The 22,632-nt window shown below is 42.4% G+C and overlaps 1 protein-coding gene across 2 annotated transcripts in view; it reads left to right on the top strand.

Annotated features, from left to right (window-relative positions):
* FLT3 (fms related tyrosine kinase 3) overlaps positions 1 to 22,632 on the top strand; it is a 97,330-nt gene that overhangs the window by 34,384 nt on the left and 40,314 nt on the right. For both annotated transcript variants that reach the window (XM_025364411.1, XM_025364410.1), the window contains exons 3-9: positions 2,593 to 2,795; positions 8,235 to 8,350; positions 13,375 to 13,504; positions 15,853 to 15,980; positions 16,304 to 16,443; positions 16,541 to 16,694; positions 17,744 to 17,912. In XM_025364411.1, the coding sequence (XP_025220196.1) occupies positions 2,593 to 2,795; positions 8,235 to 8,350; positions 13,375 to 13,504; positions 15,853 to 15,980; positions 16,304 to 16,443; positions 16,541 to 16,694; positions 17,744 to 17,912 (1,040 nt within the window). The remainder of the gene's footprint in view (positions 1 to 2,592; positions 2,796 to 8,234; positions 8,351 to 13,374; positions 13,505 to 15,852; positions 15,981 to 16,303; positions 16,444 to 16,540; positions 16,695 to 17,743; positions 17,913 to 22,632) is intronic.

The raw sequence follows: 22,632 nt of genomic DNA, 5'->3' as shown, positions 1-22,632 counted from the left end.
TTTTTTTTTTTTTTTTTTTTTTTTTTTTTTTTTTGAGATGGAGTCGCGCTCTGTCGCCCAGGCTGGAAGTACAGTGGTGCCACCTTGGCTCACTGCAACCTCTGCCTTCTGGGTTCAAGCAGTTCTCTGCCTCAGCCTCCCAAGTAGCTGGGATTACAGGCGCCTTCCATCACACCTGGCTAATTTTTGTGTTTTTAGCAGGGACAGGGTCTCACCATCTTGGCCAGGCTGGTCTCGAACTCTTGACCTCGTGATCCGCCCTCGTTGTCCTCCCAGAGTGCTGGGATTACAGGCATGGGCCACTGCGCCCAGCTGAGGGCCATTCTTTATATCTTTTTTCTTGAATTGTGTATTCAATTCTTTTTCCCATTTTTCTGCTGTGTTTTGGTTCTGTGTCCCTCAATTTTCAAAGGTTCTTTTTATATTAGGGGCATTCATCCTTTACTTGTAATATATATTAGAATATTTTCTTCTAGTATGTCAGCTGGGTTTTTTTTGTTTGTTTTGGGACGGGGTCTTGCTATGTTCTCCAGGCTGAACTTGAACTCCTGGGCTGAAGTGATCCTTCCACCTCGGCCTCCTGAGTAGCTGGAACTACAGGCATGTACCACCATGCTTGACTTGTCTATTATTTTTTACTTTATCTTGTGCCCATCTTTTATGGTCCAGCTCAATTACTGGACTTGGGTGAACACCTTAAACATCCTGGCTTAAAAGTCTCTTCTCCCTTCTTTGAAGTTCCAGGGCACTTAAAATTTACATTTCAAAGTAGTTGGTATCTTTTTATGGGACACATTGTATTTCTCCTGTGTTTTACTTATTTGTAGTCCTAGGAGACTCAAACTCTTTAAGGACAAGATTGATGTCTTTTCTTTCTAGTCTCATAGTACTCAGCAGACGGTCTTAAACTTATCAGATACTTATTAAGTGAACAAATAAGACCAGAAATACGGTTTTTGACCAGTAGCAGAAGAGCTACCCTGCTCTTCACCTGAAGAAATACATGTGTGCTTGTGTGTGTGCGTGTGTGTGTGCGCGCATGCTGTGTTCAGCCATGTAAAGGAGGTAGGAGGTGGGGGACTCCACAGCAGAAGCTGCTCCAACCCCTCCTCTCAATATATCTCATTTATTTATTTATTTATTTATTTATTTATTTATTTTTTGAGACAGAGTGTCACTCCATCACCCAGGCTGGAGTGCAATGGTGGGATCTTGGCTCATTGAAACCTCTACCTCCCAGGTTCAAGTGATTCTCCTGCCTCAGCCTCCTGAGTAGCTGGGATTACAGGCGCCCGCCATCACACCCAGCTAATTTTTTGTATTTTCAGTAGAGACAGGGGTTCACCATGTTGGCCAGGCTGGTCTCGAACTCCTGACCTCAAGCGATCCGTCCGCTTCAACCTCCCAAAGTGCTAGAATTACAGGCCTGAGCCATGGCGCCCGGCCTAATATATCTCAATTATTTAAAGCAGGCGAGAAGTGTGATGGTGGCAGTGTGCCTATGGGGACATCTGCCCAGAAAATTTGGTTTTTAAATTTCCTTTAACACCGATACCAATTTACCATTGTTTTATACATTTTAATTTATATACCAACAATCACAAAAATATTTACCTATATATTATGGACTTTATAACTACGGTCTGAACATTAGAGTGCTAGGGGTGATACAACAAACTACCACAGACTGGGCAACTTAAACCAACAGAAATATATTGTCTCACAATTCTGGAGGCTAGAAGTCCAAAATTAAAATGTCAGTAGGGTTGGTTCCTTCTAAGGGCAGTGAGCAAGAATCTGTTCCAGACCTCTCTCCTTGGCTTGAAGATGGCTGTCTTACTGTTCACATGGTGTTCTTACTGTCTGTGTATCTGCCTTCAAATCTCCTCTTCTTTTTTTTTTTTTTTTTGAGACAGAGTCTCACTCTGTTGCCCAGTCTGGAGTGCAGTGGCGTGATCTCAGCTCGCTGCAACCTCCGCCTCCCATGTTCAAGCCATTCTCCTGCCTCAGTCTCCCACGGAGCTGGGATTACAGGCATCCACCACCACTTCCAGCTAATTTTTTGTATTTTTAGTAGACATGGGGTTTCACAATGGTGGCCAGGCTGGTCTCGAATTCCTGACTTCAAGTGATCTGCCTGCCTCAGCGTCCCAAAGTGCTAGGATTGCAGGTGTGAGCCACCACGCCCTGCCTCCTTTTCTTTTAAGGACACCAGTCATACTGGATTTAGACTCGCCGTAATGACCCATTATAACTTGATTACCACTGTGAAGACCATCTCCAAATAAAGTTGCATTCTGAGATACTGAGAGTTGGGATTTCAACATATGAATTTGCAGAGGTAGGGGGACACCCACCATGTCAGTCTGTACAACATTTTAGAAATGCAGCCCAAAGTTATTTATCTTTTCTTTAGAGAATTGTAATTTATAGGACCTTCTGTCGGCAACGTGTTCTCAGTGGGTTCCAGCTTGTGTGGGTGTTGTGTGCGGTGTGTCAGCATGAATGTATTTGATAAAGTTTTGATGTGAAGAAGGGGAGGCCTTAGACCTGCAATTTTCCTGAATTCACTTTTTTCTGTCTACAATGTAGGTGTCAGAATCCCCAGAAGACCTCGGGTGTGCATTGAGACCCCAGAGCGCAGGGACAGTGTACGAAGCCGCCACGGTGGAAGTGGATGTATCTGCTTCCATCACATTGCAAGTGCTGGTCGACACCCCAGGGAACATTTCCTGTCTCTGGGTCTTTAAGCACAGCTCCCTGAATTGTCAGCCACATTTTGATGTACAAAATAGGTAAGTGGAGGAATACCTTCTTGACATAAAATGTGGTTCATTTGGAATTTTGTTTCAAGTTTCTGTTCATGATTATTGTAAATCTTTTTTTTTTTTTTTTGAGTCGGGGTCTCTCTCTGTCACCCAGGCTGGAGTACAGTGGCACAGTCTTGGCTCACTGTAGCCTCGACCTTCCAAGCTCAAGTAATCCCCCCATCCCAGTCCTCCCAAGTAGCTGGGACTACAGGTGCGTGCCACCACACCCAGCTAATTTTTAAAATTTTCTTCTAGACACCATGGTGTTTCACCATGTTGCCAAGGCTGGTCTTGAGCTCCTGGGCTTAAGCGATCCACCTACCTCAGCGTTCGAAAGTAGCAGGATTACAGATGTGAGCCACTGTGCCTGGCCTCAGCCTGTTTTTTGTAACTCTTATCTTCAGTGAAATAATGAGCTAAAAATATAGTTAGGGCATCGATACATTACATTATATATCTGTCAAATTTCCTAGGATGTATAACGCAAAAAGTGAACCCCAATGCAAACTATGAACTTTATTTTATTTGAGTTTTGAGACAGAATCTCGCTCTCTCACCCAGGCTGGAGTGCAGTGGCCTGATCTTGGCTCACTGAAACTTCCGTTTTTCCCAGGTTTAAGTAATTCTCCTGAATAGTGGGGATCACAGACACACGCCACCACACCTAGCTAATTTTTGTATTTTTAGTAGAGATGGGGTTTCACCACGTTGGCCGGGCTGGCCTCAAACTCCGGACTTTACATGATCCTCCCACCTCAACCTCCCAAAGTACTGGGATTACAGGCATGAGCCACCATGCCCGGCCCAAACTATGAACTTTAAAATTGGTTCATCAATTGTAACAAACATATCACACCTATGCAAGATGTTAATAATAAGGGAAACTGTGTGTGGAGAGAAGTGCATATATGGCATCTTTCTGTGTCTTCTGCTTAATTTTCCTGTAAGTCTAAAACTGCTCTAAAAAGTAAAGTTGGTTGGGTGCAGTGGCTCACGCCTGTAATCCCAGCACTTTGGGAGGCTGAGGTGGATCACCTGAGGTCAGGAGTTCGAGACCAGCCTGGACAACATGGTGAAACCCTATCTCTACTAAAAATAAAAAAATTAGCCAGGCGTAGTGGTGTGCACCTGTAATCACAGCTACTTGGGAGGCTGAGGCAGGAGAATCGCTTGAAGCCCAGAGGGGTAGGTTCGGTGAGCTGATATCGCGCCACTGCACTCCAACCTGAGAGACAAGAGTGAGACTCTGTCTCAAAAAAAAAAAAGAAAAAGAAAAAGGTTAAGTCTATTAAGTTAAACCTATACACACACACACACATATATAAGTATATAGAAAGCAGTGAGTGACTGGCAAAATGTAAAACAAATAGTGAAAAGAATATCTGGGATTTTTCTTTCTTTCTTTTTTTTTTTTCTGAGACAGTGTCTTGCTCTGTCACCCAGGTTGGAGTGCAGTGGTGTGATCTTGGCTCACTGCAAGCTCCGCCTCCTGGGTTCATGCCCTTCTCCTGCCTCAGCCTCCCGAGTAGCTGGGACTACAGGTGCCTGCCACCACGCCTGACTAATTTTTTGTATTTTTAGTAGAGATGGGATTTCTCTGTGTCAGCCAGGATGGTCTCGATCTCCTGACCTTGTGATCCACCCGCCTTGGCCTCCCAAAGTGCTGGGATTACAGGCGTGAGCCACTGCGCCTGGCCTCCTTTTTTTTTTTTTTTTTTTTTTAATATTTTTACCTTATTTACGAAGAAGAACTTTTTTTTTTTTTGAGATGGAGTTCTGCTCTGTCTCCCAGGCTGGAGTGCAGTGGCATGATCTCAGCTCTCTGCAACCTCTGCCTCCCAGGTTCAAGCAATTCTCGTGCCTCAGCCTCCTGAGTAGCTGGGATTACAGGCACCCACTACCATTCCTGGCTAATGTTTTTTGTTTTGTTTTCTTTTTTTTTTTTTTTTTTGTATTTTTAGTAGAGGCAGGGTTTCACCATGTTGGCCAGTCTGGTCTCAAACTCCTGACCTCAGGTGATCTGATTCACTCGCCTCAGCCTCCCAAAGTGCCGGGATTACAGGCATAAGCCACCTCACCGGGTCTATTTGGGATTTTTTAAATGTCTTGTGTTAAAGATAAAATTTAGAAAGTCTTCATTTCATTCTTGTTAGTGTAGCAAGAAATTTCTTTCTTTTTTTTTTTTTTTCTTGAGATGGAATCTTGCTCTGTTGCCAGGCCTGGAGTGCAGTGGCATGATCTTGGCTCACTGCAATCTCCTCCTCCTGGGTTCAAGCAGTTCTCCTGCCTCAGCCTCCCGAGTAGCTGGGATTACAGGCACCCGCCACCATGCCCAGCTAATTTTTGTATTTTTAATAGAGGCGGGGTTTCACCATGTTGGACAGGATGGTCTCCATCTCTTGACCTCTTGATCTTGCCCACCTTGGCCTCCCAAAGTGCTGGGATTACAGGCATGAGCCACTGTACCTGGCCAAGAAATTCCTTAAAAAAAATTTTTTTTTAAAGGAAATTTATTTTTGGGAAATGCTTGAGAAAAGAACATTTGATTTTATCTATTTTGTTTCACAATATGATAAGCAGAATTGCAATGTTATGTGCTATCTACAGATTATTTAGTAAGACATTGATCTGTCTGTGAGGAACATTGGTCTCATCCAGAAAAATGTCTTAGCCAAGATGTGTGGGTCATGTCCTAATCCTGTATAGCTCTGTGCTGCTTGCTGCCCCCTGCTGTCCTTGTCCTCTTGCTGAAATGAGATAGGGCAAAGGACATAGGTCAATTAAATGCCCTCTTAACGCAGCCTTTCTTTCAAATTCTTGCGGCTGTCCTGTTGTGCCGCAGGTGTAGAGAAGGCGCGCGCTTTCCAGGAACTATGTAGTGAACAGTACCCAAATGGCCTGCAAGGGGTATCGGGCCCCTTGATAGGGTCTTGGAGAACGTCTCTGTGATCAACTTGTACCAGTTATTTGTATTTTTTTTTTAAGGTCAAATACATTCTTAAGTGATTTGCCGGACAGTGAGTGTAGTTCTGAAGTTGAGTTCTAAATCTTGGAACACATTCATTTCCTTTCCTTTTTTGAGATTGTATTACTCACTTCTTGTTTTTTGGCTACAAATGTGCTGGGATTAGAGGCGTGAGCCACTGTGCCAGTCACATTTTTTTCTTTTTATTGGGAAGGCATCTCAATATGTTAACCAAGGTTAGTCTTGAACTCGTGGCCTCAAGCAGTCCTCCTACCTTGCCTCCCAAACTGCTGCGACTGCAGACGTGGTGGCTCACGCCAGGCTAAGGGTTCAGAGAAAAAAAGCGTATCATCAAAATAGATCTGCAGAAGCAAATCAAGTATGCATCCTACTAATCGACTGTGTTTATGAATGCAGGCCCATGTACTCTTGAACCTGCTTGCTGCTTTAAAGCAGGGCTTCTCGAATATAGCCTGTATTTGGATTGCCTGGAGATCTTGTTTAAAATGCAGATTCTGATGAGTAGGACCTGAGATTCTGCATCTTTGTCAATTCCCAGCTGATGCTAACACTGTTGGAGAAAGACTACACTTTGCACGGTTAAGGGTCTAAAGGTCAGAAAGTGTGAACTTATTTTATTATTTTATTTTATTTTTTGAGATAGAGTTTCACTCTTGTTGCCCAGGCTGGAGTGCAATGGCGCGATCTTGGCTCACCGCAACCTCCGCCTCCCGGGTTCAAGCAATTCTCCTGCCTCAGCCTCCCAAGTACCTGGGTTTACAGGCATGTGCCACCCCGCCCAGCTAATTTTGTATTTTTAGTAGACAGGGTTTCTCCATGTTGGTCAGGCTGGTCTCGAACTCCTGACCTCAGGTGATCCACCTGCCTACGCCTCCCAAAGTGCTGGGATTACAGGCATGAGCCACCGTGCCTGGCCAGAAAGTGTGAATTTAAATACAGCATCACTCAACAAAGTGCTAGGAGGACTGTCAGCTTTAGAGAGGATAGCACCAAATACACATCCTAGTTATCTCTTGGAAGAGAATGCCCCTAACCCAATTTATGTTTACTAATTATCTGAAAAGTTAAAAATACTGACACCGAGACATCTTTCTCTTTACATCTAAGTGATATTCAGTGTAATTATTACTTCATAGGAACATGCCTTTTGTCAGATTTTACTTGAGTTCTTTCATTTAGACAGAAAGGCACAAACTAGGGGAACTTTTTTTTTTTTTTTAACCTCAGTGTTCTGTGAATGGGAAACTGAGACTGAGGCTGGTGACCAGGTGACTGGGCATATGTGATCACAGAGAGTGCTGTGTCATGGAGGGAAATGGCATGCCACTGCTAAAGGGACTGTATCACCAACACTGTGTGTGTGTTTTTATTTATTTATTTATTCGTTTTTTTGAGACAGAGTTTCGCTCTCGTTGCCCAAGCTGGAGTGCAATAGTGCGATCTCAGCTCACTGCAACCTCCGCATCCCAGGTCAAGCGATTCTCCTGCCTCAGCCTCCTGAGTAGCTGGGATGACAGGTGGGCGCCACCATGCCCGGCTAATTTTTTGTATTTTTAGTAGAAACAGGGTTTCACCATGTTAGCCAGGCTGGTCTTCAACTCCTGACCTTAGGTGATCCACCCATCTCGGCCTTCCAAGGTGCTGGGGTTACAGGCGTGAGCCACTGTACCAGGTCGTTTTTAAAAATTTTTTTTAAATAGAGATAGGGTCTCACTATATTGCCCAGGCTGGTCTTGAACTCCTGGGCTCAAGTGATCTGCCAGCCTCGGCCTCCCAAAGTTCTGGGATTACATGTGTGAGCCACTACACCTGGCTTACTGTGCTTTTGTTGTTGTTGTTGTTGTTTCAGTTTTTTTTTTTTAGACGGAATTTCGCTCTTGTCGTCCAGGCTAGAGTGCAGTTGTGCGACCTGAGCTCGCTGCAGCCTCCACCTCCTGGATTCAAGCAATTCTCTGGCCTCAGCCTCCTGAGTAGCTGGGATTACAGGCGCCTGCTATCATTCTCGGCTAATTTTTGTATTTTTAGTAGAGACGGGGTTTCACCAATGTTGGCCAGGCTGGTCTCAAACTCCTGACCTCAGGTGATCTGCCTGCCTTGGCCTTCCAAAGTTCTGGGATTACAGTGTGAGCCACTGCACCCAGCCTCCTGTGTGTTTTTAGATGGGAGTTTTCGCTCCTAGAAGCTCAGGGAAGATGAGATGATGGCACCAGAATAGAGCTCTCCCATCCTCAAGGGGAGGACTGGTTAAAAGTCAGAGTCCAACGAGCAATGCCCAGGCTGAGTGCTGGGCACATGACAGAAGCTGTATTCCCCACAGAGCAGCTTCCGTGCCGGGCGGGGAACGCTGGAGTACCAAACTGCCTTTTTAGTCACTATGAAATTTTGTTTTTAGTTTCACACATTTTCCAAAATAACTAGTTCTCTTTCTTGTTTTGCAGAGGAGTTGTTTCCATGGTCATTTTGAAAATGACAGAAACCCAAGCTGGAGAATACCTACTTTTTATTCAGAGTGAAGCTACCAATTACACAATATTGTTTACAGTGAGTATAAGAAGTAAGTCCAGCCTGCTACTAGCATTCCAGTCTGGAATACCACAGTATTTCAAAGGAGTGATTTAGAACCCGTTAGCTTGACCAGCTCCTCTAGACATATTCATGTTTCCCTCGATACATCGTTGGATTGATTAGATTCCCGTCAACCCTCTGTAGAACCTATAGAGAACTGAGAATCACTGATGAATCACTGATGTGTGCCATGGACTCTCAGAATGTGACTGCTGCTAAAAACACCTGGGACATCCTCTGTTCAGTAGCAGATGGCTGACAGGGAAGAAATGGGAAACATCTTGACCTTGGAATCAGAAGACCTCGGTTCTGATTCTGGTTCTGATACTACCACCTATGGCAGGTCACAATTTCTCTGAGCCCCAATTCCCTTGTTGGTGAAATGAGGATAAAATACATACCTCACAGGATTGGAAGGTCTCAGCATGATCCAATAGAACTTTCTGAGATGATGAAAATGATCTTTGTCTGCTCTTTCCAATACAGTAGCCACTGGCCACATGGGGCTGTTGAACACTTGAAATGTGGCTAAGGTGACTGAGGAACTAAAGTTTCCATTTTATTTCGTTTTAATTCATTAAAATTGAAATTGAAATAGCCCCATGCAGCTAGGGGCTACTGTGTTGGACAGCGCAGGCTCACACGCATGCCAGACCATATGCAAACTGTAAGGAACAGTCCAAATACTCTTACCAAGGGAGGCAGCTGTGCGGCTGGCAGAGGCACCACCTGCATGTGCTTTCTGGCTTCTCCTTGTTTCGTCCCCATCATGCACAGGCTCAGTGCTATGCACACTGACTTGCTGCTTCACCTTCCATGACCAAGAAGGACTAAAGGTGGCTGCATTCATTCAGGTCCTCGTGCCTTTAGGGGCCAGTGCAGTGCTCCAAAAACCCTGGGTTAATTTCACTTAAAATTAGGTTCCCTCCCACACATTGACACAACTTGCCAGGCTGCCCTCTTCCTTGTCAGTGACTCAAGTGCACAGAGCATGTGTGTCCGGCCCACAGAGGTGCCCTGGGTCAGGAATAAGCACAACTGCCCTTTGCTGAGGATCTTCTGCCTGTAACATCTCAGATGCTCGCAGCGATCCTGCATGCATGTAGATGAGAAGACAAACCCTCTGAGAGGCGTGGTGGTGGGCACAGCTGGAGGCTTTCTGCACCACACTGCCCTGGGTCTTGTATGAAAGAAAGTGCGTGGGTCTTGCTGTCAAAGCTACTAACAGAAGAGAGCACTCGAGATTCCCAGAAGTGTCATCTTACTGGGGTTGGGGGTGGGGTAAGGTTCTAAAGTCAGCCTGTAAGGTATACTTAGCTAAAGTCAAAATTACTCAAAATTTGTTCTGGAAAGTCCTTTAATTACTCTGAAAATGATAGGACTAGAGCCCTACAAGCTCCAAAGCCAAGAATCACCTTTCGTTGCTCTTTGGTGTTGGTCTTGTTCCCTGCCCCCTTTCTAGTCCCTCACCGCCTCTGTGGGACAGTCAATACATGCCCCAGGTTGGATGAAGCGAGGACATTTCTTGCTCTCCCTCTCTTCCTCTTTCTCTTTTTCTCTCCTTTTTAAATTTTCTTGCCAACTATAAATAGTTGTATAAGGTAAGTGGGCATCTGCTGTGTCTCTGTTATACTCAGGGTATATTCCTTTCACTTAAGATTTACAGTGTAAAAATGTAACAACAATTATTCAAGCAAATTATAACTTATTTTTAGCATTCTGCAAGGTGGTGGGGTCCAAAAAATAGGTGGGAGAGACGTGGCAACAGTCAGTGTGAAAAAGAGGAAAGGGTTTAGTCAACCACAAGCTCAGTATTAACCACCAGCAGGGCATGGTTGCCAAAAAAAGTAAATTTGAACCTTGGCAGTGTTCATGAAAATATAACGTCTAAATTAAGGAAATTAATGGAAGATTATTCATTTCAGTTCCACTTTTTTTTTTTAGATGAATACTGACAAAATGGAGCAACCAGGATAGTGGAAAATTTGGAATTCTTTTTTTTTTTTTTTTTTTTTTTTTTTTTTGAGACGGAGTCTCGCGCTGTGTCACCCAAAATTAGGAGCAGTTGAAGGAATTGGGAATGTGTAGTGTATAGAAGGAAATATTTTGCAGACACGATAAGGTTGATTGCAGTGTAATACAGAGGAAATTCTTTTAGGATTTGGGTCAGGAAACCTGAGCGAACGAGTTAAAGTACCTTGTATGGTAATTGTCTCCCTTGATGTCAGTTTCTAATTTTAAATATTTGAAGGATTTTCATATGGAATCAAAGCTAGACTTTTAAAAAGTTGCTCTAGAGGGTAGGATAAGAACCAGTTGTTAGAAATTACAGGGAGAGATCGAGACCATCCTGGCTAACACGGTGAAACCCCGTCTCTACTAAAAATACAAAAAATTAGCTGGGCGAGGTGGCGGCGCCTGTAGTTCCAGCTACTGGGTAGGCTGAGGCAGGAGAATCGCTTGAACCCGGGAGGCGGAGCTTGCAGTGAGGTGAGATCCGGCCACTACACTCTAGCCTGGGGGATACAGCGAGACTCCGTCTCAAAAAAAAAAAAAAAAGAAATTACAGGGAGAAAAAGTAAAAATCACCACAAGATGGGAAAAGTTACTTGCAGTTCACAATCAACAAAGGATTAATAGTCATAATATGTAAAGTCAATAAGATAAACAATCTATGTAAGTCAATAAGTCAATAAGAAAAGCAAAGCAAAATGAAAACCTGTAGAGAAATGAACAAAGGACATGAGTAGGCATTTCATTTTTGGGACATGAAACCTAAACGGTCAAGAAACATGTGAAAAGATAAACTTAGGCACGTTACAGTTGTAAAGAGTATATTTGAGCAGAAAGCAATTCATGAATCGGGCAGTGCCAGATGGTAAGCAGGTGGGCTCCTGTCAGGGCATTCAAGGGTAAGACTTCTTTCTAGAAGGTGTTCCTGGAGGCAAGACAAAGAAAAGATTTGATTGGTTAAGGAAGGGCAGTCCCTCGTTTGGTCAGTTTGCAGTTCCTCATTGATTAAGCTAAGTGGCATTTTGCTGCTCATATTGAATTGGGTTTGTTTTTTGCTTTTTGTTGTTGTTTTTGTAGAGACAGGGTTTCGGCATGTTACCTAGGCTGGTGTCCAACTCCTGGGCTTAAGCGATCCTCCCGCCTCACCCTCCCTAAGTGCTGGGATTACAGGCATGAGCCACCGTGCCCGGCCTTTATTCTTTCCCTTTTTTTTTTTTTTAAGTTTGGGTTTTGATTTGTTTATGTAGGAACTCAAGCTATTAGAGCTGTCTCAGCCTAATGGCCTTCCAAGTAATTATTTTAACACATGTTAAATTAATAATGGATAAATTAAATTAAGACCACCATGAAATACCATTTTATACCTGCTAGATTGTTGAAAATTAAGAAGTCTTGGTACATATACAAAGCAATAGGTGCTCTCATCTCCTGGTGTGTAACATAAATTAGTATAACCCCTTTGGAAAACAAATGGTCATTATGTGTAAGGCTGAATGTGCTCATACCATGTAGACCAGCAGTTCCCCTCTTAGGTATGTTATTAAGGAAACTGTTATACACATGCCTCAGTACAAATGTGTGGAATGTTCAGAGCACATGGTTGATCATACAAAAAACTATGGCCGGGTGTGGTGGCTCATACCTCTAATCCAAGCACTTTGGGAGGCTGAGGCAGGAAGATCACTTGAGCCTGGGAGGTTGAGGCTGTAGTGAGCTGAGATTGCACCACTGCACTCCAGCCTGGGTGACAGAGACCCTGTCTCACACACACACACACAAGGAAACAACCCAAATGTATGTCTACTGCAAGAAAATGAAAAAGCAATGATATATATACCAATAGAATATGATGTAGCAGTAAAAAAAAAATGAATAAAGTATAGCTACATGTAAAACCATGGATGAATGTTAAAAACATAAGGTTGGATGAAAAAATGAAGTTGTGGAAGCTGCATATTGATTGATAACACTATTTTGAAGCTCAAGAATGAAATAAATCAATATATCATTTAGCACCACATATTTATGTGGTATAACTACTTTGAAGAGTCCCCGAATAATAAACAAAATTCAGGATAAAGGCCATGTACAGTTGAGAGATGGGGAGAAGCACAAAAGTAGATCAAAAGGTATTAATATTCTAGTTATTAGGTGGATAGTGGCTCCATGGGTATTTGTTGTTATTACGCTTTGAAATTTACACTCCCTATATTCTTTCATATATATATATGTATATATATATAAAAGAATACGTAATATTTTCAAGCAAAATTTATTGTAAGGAGAGAGGCTGGAATTCAGTATAGGAAAACTTTCCTTAAAAAAAAAAAAGTTTGTCAGAAATTAGAATGACCTGCCCTGGAAGGTCATGAACTCCAGTCCCTAGAAGAGTCAAAGTAGAAGTAGAAAGTTTATGTTAGACATAGCTGGGAGTGAAGGATGGTCTCTGTGTGTGTGTGTGTGATGGTCCATGGGAGTGGGAGGCTCAACTAAACCTCTAAGTTCTGTTGCAATTCCAACTCCACCCTACCATGTTTCTTCTGGCTTTCTGAATCTTAGTGTATTTCTGACTAGTTGCAGATCAAGTTATAGGAAGAAAGTTGAGGTCTAAACTCTGCGTTAAACAAGGGTTTAAGCCATATGTTATTGCTAATTTCCTTTTTCCTGTGCCTATCAATATTTGTATTTTCACATGGCTTCACTCGACTACTTTAGTTAGCTGTGGATTTATGAAATACCCAGAGAAATTGGCCAAGAGGATAAATGTTAAAGTTGACACTGCAGCCAGAGCTAAATTTAATATAGTGGTTGGTTTTCTTTTGATGCCTTTAGTATTAAAAAAAGAAAAAATCTGTGTATGTAATGGTTGGCGGGGCTGCAGAAGACACTGCTATGGTATAAAATACGAACTTTTCTTAATGACATAGAATCCTTTTTTGAGGGGCTGCTAAGATAATTATTTTTAAAATAGTAAAATGTTAATAACTTATGATGCTTTAGATACCCTGCTTTACACATTAAGAAGACCTTACTTTAGAAAAATGGAAAACCAGGACGCCCTGGTCTGCATATCTGAGAGCGTTCCAGAGCCGATCGTGGAATGGGTGCTTTGCGAGTCACAGGGGGAAAGGTATGACACATCCGTGGTAGCCGCTATTCTCATAATTTCCTTTTGGCTTTTTTCTAATGTAGTTGACATCAAGCTGTATGTAAAATTTAATTTATGCTCATTGAAACAGGAAACTCTGGCTTCTTAAAGTTAAAAAATGACCAGTATAGGGCCGGGTGAAGTGACTCACGCCTGTAATCCCAGCATTTCGGGAGGCCAAGGTGGGCAGATCACTTGAGGTCAGGAATTTGAGACCAGCCTGGCCAACATAGTGAAACCCCATCTCTACTAAAAATACAAAAAATTAACCACGTGTGGTGGCGGACGCCTATAATACCAGCTACTCTGGAGGCTGAGGCAGGAGAATCTCTTGAACCTGGGAGGCAGAGGTTGCAGTGAGCCAAGATCACGCCATTGCACTCCAGCCTGGGCAACCAGAGCAAAACTCCATCTCAAAAAAAAAAAAAAAAAAAAATTAAATAAATAAAATAAAATAAATAATACAGAATGGCCAGTGTACAGGGAGGACAAGGATTTTTTTGGTAAGGGGCTTTTTGGAGCCCCTCAAATCAACTACAGGACCCTTCCTGGGCATCAAGGTACACAAGTAAAAGTCCCTCTACGTTCCAGGATTGTTGGCTCCCTGGGCATCTGGTTGGGGCAAAAAGAAAGATACTGATTTTAAAGTACAATTCTCTTATAAGTACGAAATTCTAGGCCGGGCACGGTGGCTCACGCCTGTAATCCCAGCACTTTGGGAGGCCGAGGCCGGAGGATCACGAGGTCAGGAGATCGAGACCATCCTGGCTAACACGGTGAAAACCCATCTCTACTAAAAATACCAAAAAAATTAGCTGGGTGTGGTGGTGGGCACCTGTAGTCCCAGCTACTCAGGAGGCTGAGGCAGGAGAATGGTGTGAACCCAGGAGGCAGAGCTTGCAGTGAGCTGAGATCGCCCCACTGCACTCCAGCCTGGGCCACAGAGCGAGACTCCGTCTCAAAAAAAAAAAAAAAAAAAAAAGAAAGAAAAAGAAAAAGGAAATTCTAGGTCGGGCGTGGTGGCTTAGCCTGTAATCCCAGCACTTTGGGAGGCCAAGGCAGGCAGATCACCTGAGGTTGGGAGTTCGAGACCAGCCTGACCAACATGGTGAAACTCCGTCTTTACTAAAAATACAAAAATTAGCCAGGCGTGGTGGCGGGCATCTGTAATCCCAGCTACTCAAGAGGCTGAGGAAGGAGAATCGCTTGAACCTGGGAGGCGGAGGTTGCAGTGACCCGAGATCGTGCCATTGCACTCCAGCCTGCGTGACAGAGCGAGACTCCATCTCAAAAAAAAAAAAGAAAGAAAGAAATTCCTTGTGACTAAATGTTCAATTTGTGATTGTCCTGTTTGTTCTGGAAAAGCAGTCTAATATGATTGTTTAAAGATATAGAATCTAGAGCCAGATAGCCTGGGTTTGAACCCTAGTTTGTTTAGCAGCTGTGTGGCCTTGGACAAGTTACTTAACCTTTCTGTGCCTCATCAGAAGGATGGGGATGACAACAAGTACTTATAAGATTGCTATGATGAGTAAATGAATTGATATATATAAAGCACATAGAACAGTGCCTAGCCGTTAGTAAGTATGGTATAAATGTTTACATAGTTTTTCATATATGCCAAAGCTAAGTTCTCACAAAGTAAAAATTCATGCAGTTTGAACTAATTAAAATTTACTAAACAACTTTTTTTTTTCTTTTTAAATGGGACCAAATAGAAGGAGAAAAAGTACCAAATACTTTGTTCCAAAGTGGTACAAAAGTTCGCTTTCTGCTGAGGCAGGGAGAGGGGTTTTGTTCTGTTGAATACTTGGGAGTCTTGGCTGATTTCCCTTGCAGGTGACACCTTGGCCCTCCTCTGTTCCTGTGGGAACTCGGGTGACCTTTGAAACTTTAGCTTCCCCATCCCTTACTGCGTCCCCTTCAGTGCTGTGAAGAAAAGGATGCTTACCTTGCTAAACTTCATGAAAGCCCAATCATGCTTTTTCTCTTCTCTCTTTCTTCTCTTTTTTTCCTTGATCTTCTTTCTCATCTTTTTTCTTTCTTTCCCTGTCTTTAAACAACAGCAACAAAGAGATCATCAAACATGAACAATTTTAAACTGTTTTATTATGTAATTCTCCTTAGTGTTATTCTAATTCATTGAGATAATGAGTAACTAGCCAGCTCCCTTACGAGCTCTTAGCTGAAATCATAGATTTGGGCTTGTTTACCTTTTGACCTTTTGCTTACCATTTGACCCTTAAAAATGGCTCTAGAACTTTGTTCTCCTCTTGAGCATTCATTTGTAATTTTAAAACTTCCAAATGGTACTTATTTTCTAATTGCAGTTGTAAAGAAGAAAGTCCAGCTGTTGTTAAAAAGGAGGAGAAAGTGCTTCATGAATTATTTGGGACGGACATAAGGTGCTGTGCCAGAAATGAACTGGGCAGGGAATGCACCAGGCTGTTCACAATAGGTAACTCTATAATATCACGTACTTTCATTTTCAGTGACTATTTCTTAGCAACAATCAGGGACTAACAGTAACTGCGTAGGTGATCATTCAACTTCAGAAATCCTGTCGTTCCTTTAGGCCACAGTAAATGCAATATTATGGATTCTGTAAATGCTGATTTCTTCATAAAAGAGGAGAGTCCGTCTCTAAAAGCTTCTTTGATTAATGTGGTTAGTAATATTTGAGATGATGCTAAAGTCTTTGTTTAGAATGTTCAGGATATCCTTTGTGATGAGGCAATAATCACTTTCTTTTTTCTCACTTGGGATGTTTTCATCTCCTAGATCTAAATCAAACTCCTCAGACCACATTGCCACAATTATTTCTTAAAGTGGGGGAACCCTTATGGATAAGGTGCAAGGCTGTTCATGTGAACCATGGATTCGGGCTCACCTGGGAATTAGAAAACAAGGCACTCGAGGAGGTAATAGGACAAGTTTGTATTCTGAAAATGCAGGAACAATTAACTAACAGTCCGGATTGAAAACATTAAATGCAAACTCTGTTTTATTAAAACCTAGGGCAGCTACTTTGAGATGAGTACCTATTCAACAAACAGAACTATGATACGGATTCTGTTTGCTTTTGTATCATCAGTGGCAAGAAACGACACGGGATACTACACTTGTTCCTCTTCAAAGCATCCCAGTCAATCCGCTTTGGTGACCATCGTAGGTAATGCAGGCTGCTCACACAATCTTTATTCCTATTTTTAGTTGCTTTAGTGTGGAATGTGAGGTATGCGGTACAAATTCGGATTTCAATATAATGCTACTCTCAAACACTAAGAAAGAAACCGAGTTAGAATAGCTTTGCAAAGATAATCTGCTCACCATCTTCCTTTTCCCGTGAAACCAGGCCCACTTGAATGCCACTGTGTTTGCACATAACACTTTGTAATATGACCATCTGTTTGTGTGCTTTTTTCCCCCGGTAGACTGTAAGTTTCCTAAGGACAAGGACAATTCATTCTATTCTTGTAGTTCCAGAACCTGACACAGAGCCTGACACAAAATAGAATATAAATACTGGTTCTAAGAACCAACTAGCCTCACTGTTAGGGCAGTGAGCACTGAGAGACAGTACAAGCCCTTAGGTGCCCTGAAATTTTGGTGGGGTATGTAGGATCCGAAATGGTACACAATTCAATAATCTCAGATTAGGGTACAGCGTTCAGCCATAATGAAAATGCTAAGAAACACAGCGATGCTCTTAGCAGATTAATAAGGAAGTGTTCCGTAAGGCAACCTCGTGAATATTGCTAGCCAGATTGCTCTTTTATTTGTGCCTTGAGTTTATTTTTCTCTCTCTCGTCAACGAGAGAGAGTGGTGCTGGCTGAGAGCAGGGGCTTCCAGACTCTAAGGAGACCCCTAGTGTGTACACGGGAGTGGGGGTTCCTTTCAACCTTTGGAAATTGTCTGCAAAATCTGTAAGTTTATTTATACATTTCTCTGGGAAGATAGTCAATTATCTACATCCCATTCTTTTTGTTTCCTTCTTTCTTTTTTTAAACATCTCTTAACTTCGAAAGATGATGAGCTCAGGCTTAGAACTAGGGATAGGACTCCTGGGTTTTCACTTGAATTATCCAACCTGACCTGCAGCATGCCAACACCTGAGTTTTCCAGTGTTAAACTGATGAATACAAGTTTATTTTATCTTCTCAGTACGTTTCCATATGAATATTATTAACTAACTCATAAATGCCTATTTTTTCTTACAGAAAAGGGATTTATAAATGCTACCAATTCAAGTGAAGATTATGAAATTGACCAATATGAAGAGTTTTGTTTTTCCGTCAGGTTTAAAGCCTACCCACAAATCAGATGTACATGGACCTTCTCTCGAAAATCATTTCCTTGTGAGCAAAAGGGTCTCGATGACGGATACAGGTGAGACCACAAAGGACTCTTAAGATACCATTTTTAGCATAATTCTCCTTGCTTGTTGCCCTTGAGAAGGACAGTTTTATACTTATGGAAGCAAATTCACTTATTATGAGTTTATTATTGAGTTGAAATTGGAGATGAGAAAACAATAAGCAGATGTGAGGATACAGTAGCAGTCTTACTATTGCTTTAGATAATATAACCTGCTGCATGAAAACAGAAAGAACCGTATTAGTCTGGTCTAGTTTGAGTCTGGTTCTCTGGCATTTTTTGAGTCACAAGGTAGTTACTTCCTGTTTGAGAGTGCGGTGTATAGTACACTGAGTCTCCCCTAAAACATTTGCAGATGATTGAGGAAGTAAAACTCCTTAAAAACAGAAAAACATTACTCATAGGTGTATTGATTTAAATTTTCAGAAAATACATGCAGAAATAGCCCAATAATAAGAGCTGAAGAAAAATGTTTTCCTCAGGATTTGTATGAGAAACTATGCAAGATTCTTTTTTTAGGAAAAACAATTTTTCTTTTCTTTTTCTTTCTTTCTTTTTTTTTTTTTTTTTTGAGATGAGGTCTCACTCTGTCACCCAGGCTATAGTGCATTGGTGCAATCTTGGCTCACTGCAATCTCCACCTCCCAGGCTCAAGTGATCCTCCCACCTCAGCCTCCCAAATAGCTGGGACCACAGGTGCACACCACCACATCTGACTAATTTTTTGTATTTTTGATAAGACATGGTTTTTCCATGTTGCACAGGCTGGTCTCGGGCTCCTGAGCTCAGGAGATTCACCCTACCTGGGTCTCCCAAAGTGCTGGGATTACAGGTGTGAGCCACCGCACCCAGCCGAAAGGTTGTCTTGTGGGAGGAATTCTCCATTCCTTCTTTGGAAAACAAAAAACAACCTTCCCCTATATCTTCTATAGTTATGACATCTCTTGTTTCTTTAAACTAATGCTATGAAACATGGTTTTGGACTAGAGTATGAGAGACTGAGACGCACATGTTATCTTTCAAACAAGTCAATGGACTAGAATAAATCATCCTTTCTCAGCATGTGGTCTGTTGAACAACTAAATAAGAATCATCTGAGCAAATGCTCAAAATGTGGATTCCTGGCTCCCATTCCAGACATGCTGACTCAAAACTGGGGCAAAACGCTCAGACTCTGCTTTTTTGATGAGAACCTTTGGTGATTCCTATCACAGGTCTAGATCTGTGCTGTCCTGTACAGTAGCCACCAACCACATGTGGATATTGAGAGCTTGAAATGTGTCTGGTCCAAATTGAGATGTACTCTAATTATAAAATACACACTAGATTTTGAAGACTTAGTATGAAAAAAATGTAAAATATATTATTAATAATTTTCATATTGGCTATAAAATATAAATTTTATATATTTTATAAAATAAATTTTATTTAATTTTTATAAAATTTTATTTTTTAATAAATAAAATGGGTCACACCTGTAATCCCAGCACTTTATGAGGCCAAGGCAGGTGGATCGCTTGAGCCTAGGAGTTTGAGACCAGCCCAGGTAACATGACAAAATTCCATCTCCACAAAAAATACAAAAATGAGTTGAGTGTTGTGGTGTACACCTTTAGTCCCAGCTACTTGGGAGGCTGAGGTTGGAGGATTGATTGAGCTCAGGTGGTTGAGGCTGCAGTAGCTGTGATCACACCACCACACTCCAGCCTGGATGACAGAGCAAAACCCTGCCTCAAAAAGAAAAAAAATAATAAAATTAAAACAATTTCTATGTTGATTATATATTAAAATAATAGTATTTTGGATATATTGCATTCAATGAAATCTATTATTCATCTTAATTTCACCTGCTTCCTTTTACTTTATACAGCCAACAGAATTTATAAACGATATACAAGGCTTGCAGTCATGACTGACATTGTATTTCATTGGCTAGCACTGTTCCAGATGAAGAGTAGGAGTTCTTTTCACCTTGATTCTGCTACGTGTTTGTTTCATGATTATTGTGCTACTCTTTATACCTAAAAGGGATTTGTACTAAAAGTCCCTTGTTGGGACTTTTAGAATCTCAGTGCAGGGTTTGCATGGAGTTGTCTGCTGTCTGTTACTGAAACCCCCCAATGTTCAGAGCATTCATTTTTAAGGTAATTAAGAATGCAGACTGGTCTAGGAGTTGACTGAAACACACTCCCCCAAACTCAGGGTTTGTCAACAGTGGCACTGCTGACATGTTGAGCTGGATAATTCTTTGTTGTGGAGGACTGTCCTGTGCATTGTAGGATACTTTTCAGCGTCCCTGGGCTCCTCTCACTGGATGCCAGGAGCACGTTCCCCTTTCCCAGTGTGACAATATCTCCAGACACTGCCAAATTGAGAAAAATAACCCCTGGCAATGTTTTGTGAGAACCATTGCCTTAGAGGCATCACCCCGCAGTCGTCATAAGCTCTTATTCGGAAACATCAAGCTTGTTTTTTTTTTTTTTGAGACAGAGTCTCACTCTGTCGCCCAGACTGAAGTGCAGTGGCACGATCTTGGCTCACCAAAAGCTCCTGGGTTCAAGCAATTCTCCTGCCTCAGCCTCCCAAGTAGCTGGGATGATAGGTGCACGCCACTATGCCCAGCTAATTTTTTGTATTTTAAATAGAGACGGGTTTCTTCATGTTGGCCAGGCTGGTCTTGAACTCCTGACCTCAAGTGATCCAACTGCCTCAACCTCCCAAAGTGCTGGGATAACAGGCGTGAGCTACCGTCCTTGGCCTATCAAACTTTTAAATGGAGAAGGTTGGGGATCCAGCCCCTCTCTACCCTAGTTGACTTGATTACCACTTGGCCTGTGTTCAGAAGGAAATCAGCATATCACTGTCCCCTCTCTCCTTTGTATCCTATCCGCATGTTAGATAAGCTGTTAGCGTTATGGGAAATCTCTTCTGAACCTAATTCAAAGAGATAAGAGGTCAATTCAATTTAGTTCAACAAATATGACTTTAATATCCTCTTGATGGGTGTGATGCTGTGAAGGGCTGCCAGAGTGAATAAGGTAATGTTGCTTTCCCTCTCCCCCCAGAATGTACACAGATTGCCACTGTGCTGGTGATATCTGGTATATCCTTTTGAGATTTTACAGAATCGCCAGTTGGGGACCGTGTCACTGACATATGGGTCATGGGCCAGTGGGCTGCTTCCTGTAGCTTCATTCCATGGCCACAATCCATACCTATGACCCCAGGTTGTTATCTTATAGAGGTAGCCAAATGAATGAATTAGGGGAGATCCTGACTCCTATAGCGTTTTGTACCTCACTCATTCCTACTTATCTGGTAACAGAGTTACCTCCTTGTATGTTGCATCTCACCAGGGAGTTTATAAACCCTAAGAATAGGTGTGCTGCCATATTTCTCTATCTTTGTACAATGCCTTGTTCAGTAAGTGTGTGTTTAATATATGAATGAATTCATCATCATATCTGGAATGCAGCTCACAGTGCAGTCTGGGCCAAAGATGAGTCAACAACATCCTTTTCACTTCAAGGACCACACACGTGGTTCTTAGCACAACACCCAATACTCAGTGTTTATTGTATTGAAAAGATCTTGAAGAGCTACAGTGTTTGTGCTAATAATGTGCATTGTTAGTAATAATAATGTACCAGGTGTTGTGGGCCACTGACGACACACAGCAAAGGAAAGATGGGCCCTCCTTCTTCATGAAAAAACGTGCTCAAAATACTGAACAAGAAATGAACACCACAAAATTTGAACACGCCTCTGAGTGCTCTAAATGTCTTTTTCTTTCCACACGAGGCTCTATGTTGAGATGGGGATGGCAGACTAGATTACAGTCAAGGGTCATTTACACTTTTCTTTCTTTTTACTTTTTTTTTTTTTGGACTAAGTCTCACTCTGTTGCCCAGGCTGGAGTGGGGTGGCGTGATCTTGGCTCACTGCAACCTCTGTCTCCTGGGTTCAAGTGATTCTCCTGCCTCAGCCTCCGTAGTAGCTGAGATTACAGGCATGAGCCACCCTGCCCAGTGAATTTTTTTGTATTTTTAGTAGAGACGGGGTTTTGCCATGTTGGCCAGGCTGGTCTTGAACTCCTGACCTCAAATGATACGCCCACCTTGGCCTCCCAAAGTACTGGGATTACAGGTGTGAACCAGCACACCCGGCCCTTCTTTTCGCTTTTTTTTTTTGAGACGGAGTCTTGCTCTGTCGCCCAGGCTAGAATGCAGTGGCTCAATCTTGGCTTGCTGCAACCTCCGCCTTCCAGGTTTAAGTGATTCTCCTGCCTCAGCCTCTTGAGTAGCTGGGATTACAGGCATGCACTACCCTGCCTGGCTAATTTTTGTATTTTGAGTAGAGACGGGGTTTCACCATCTTGGCCAGGCTGGTCTCGAACTCCTGACCTCGTGATCCACCCGCCTCGGCCTCGCAAAGTTCTGGGATTACGGCCATGAGCCACCTTGCCTGGCTTCTTTTTGCTTTTTAGAGTAAGGGTCTCGCTCTGTTGCCCAGGTTGGATTCTAACTCCTGGGCTCACGTGATCCTCCTTCCTTAGCCTCCTGAGTAGCTGCAGCTTAGCGTGTGCCACTGCACCCGTCTTTCCTTTTGACTTTTTATTATAGAAAGTTTCAAATTTACTAATAAGTTGAAATAATAGTGCATGAGCATTCTTTACCTACCACCTAGATTCAACAATTTAATTGAGCCGAATTTGGTTTGTGAAGTACAGTAT

The sequence above is a fragment of the Theropithecus gelada genome, chromosome 17 (genome assembly GCF_003255815.1).
Source record: "Theropithecus gelada isolate Dixy chromosome 17, Tgel_1.0, whole genome shotgun sequence".
In the NCBI taxonomy this organism is placed as follows: Eukaryota; Metazoa; Chordata; class Mammalia; order Primates; family Cercopithecidae; genus Theropithecus; species Theropithecus gelada.
Note: the sequence above shows the minus strand (reverse complement) of the source record. Positions and strands in the feature narration are given on the sequence as shown.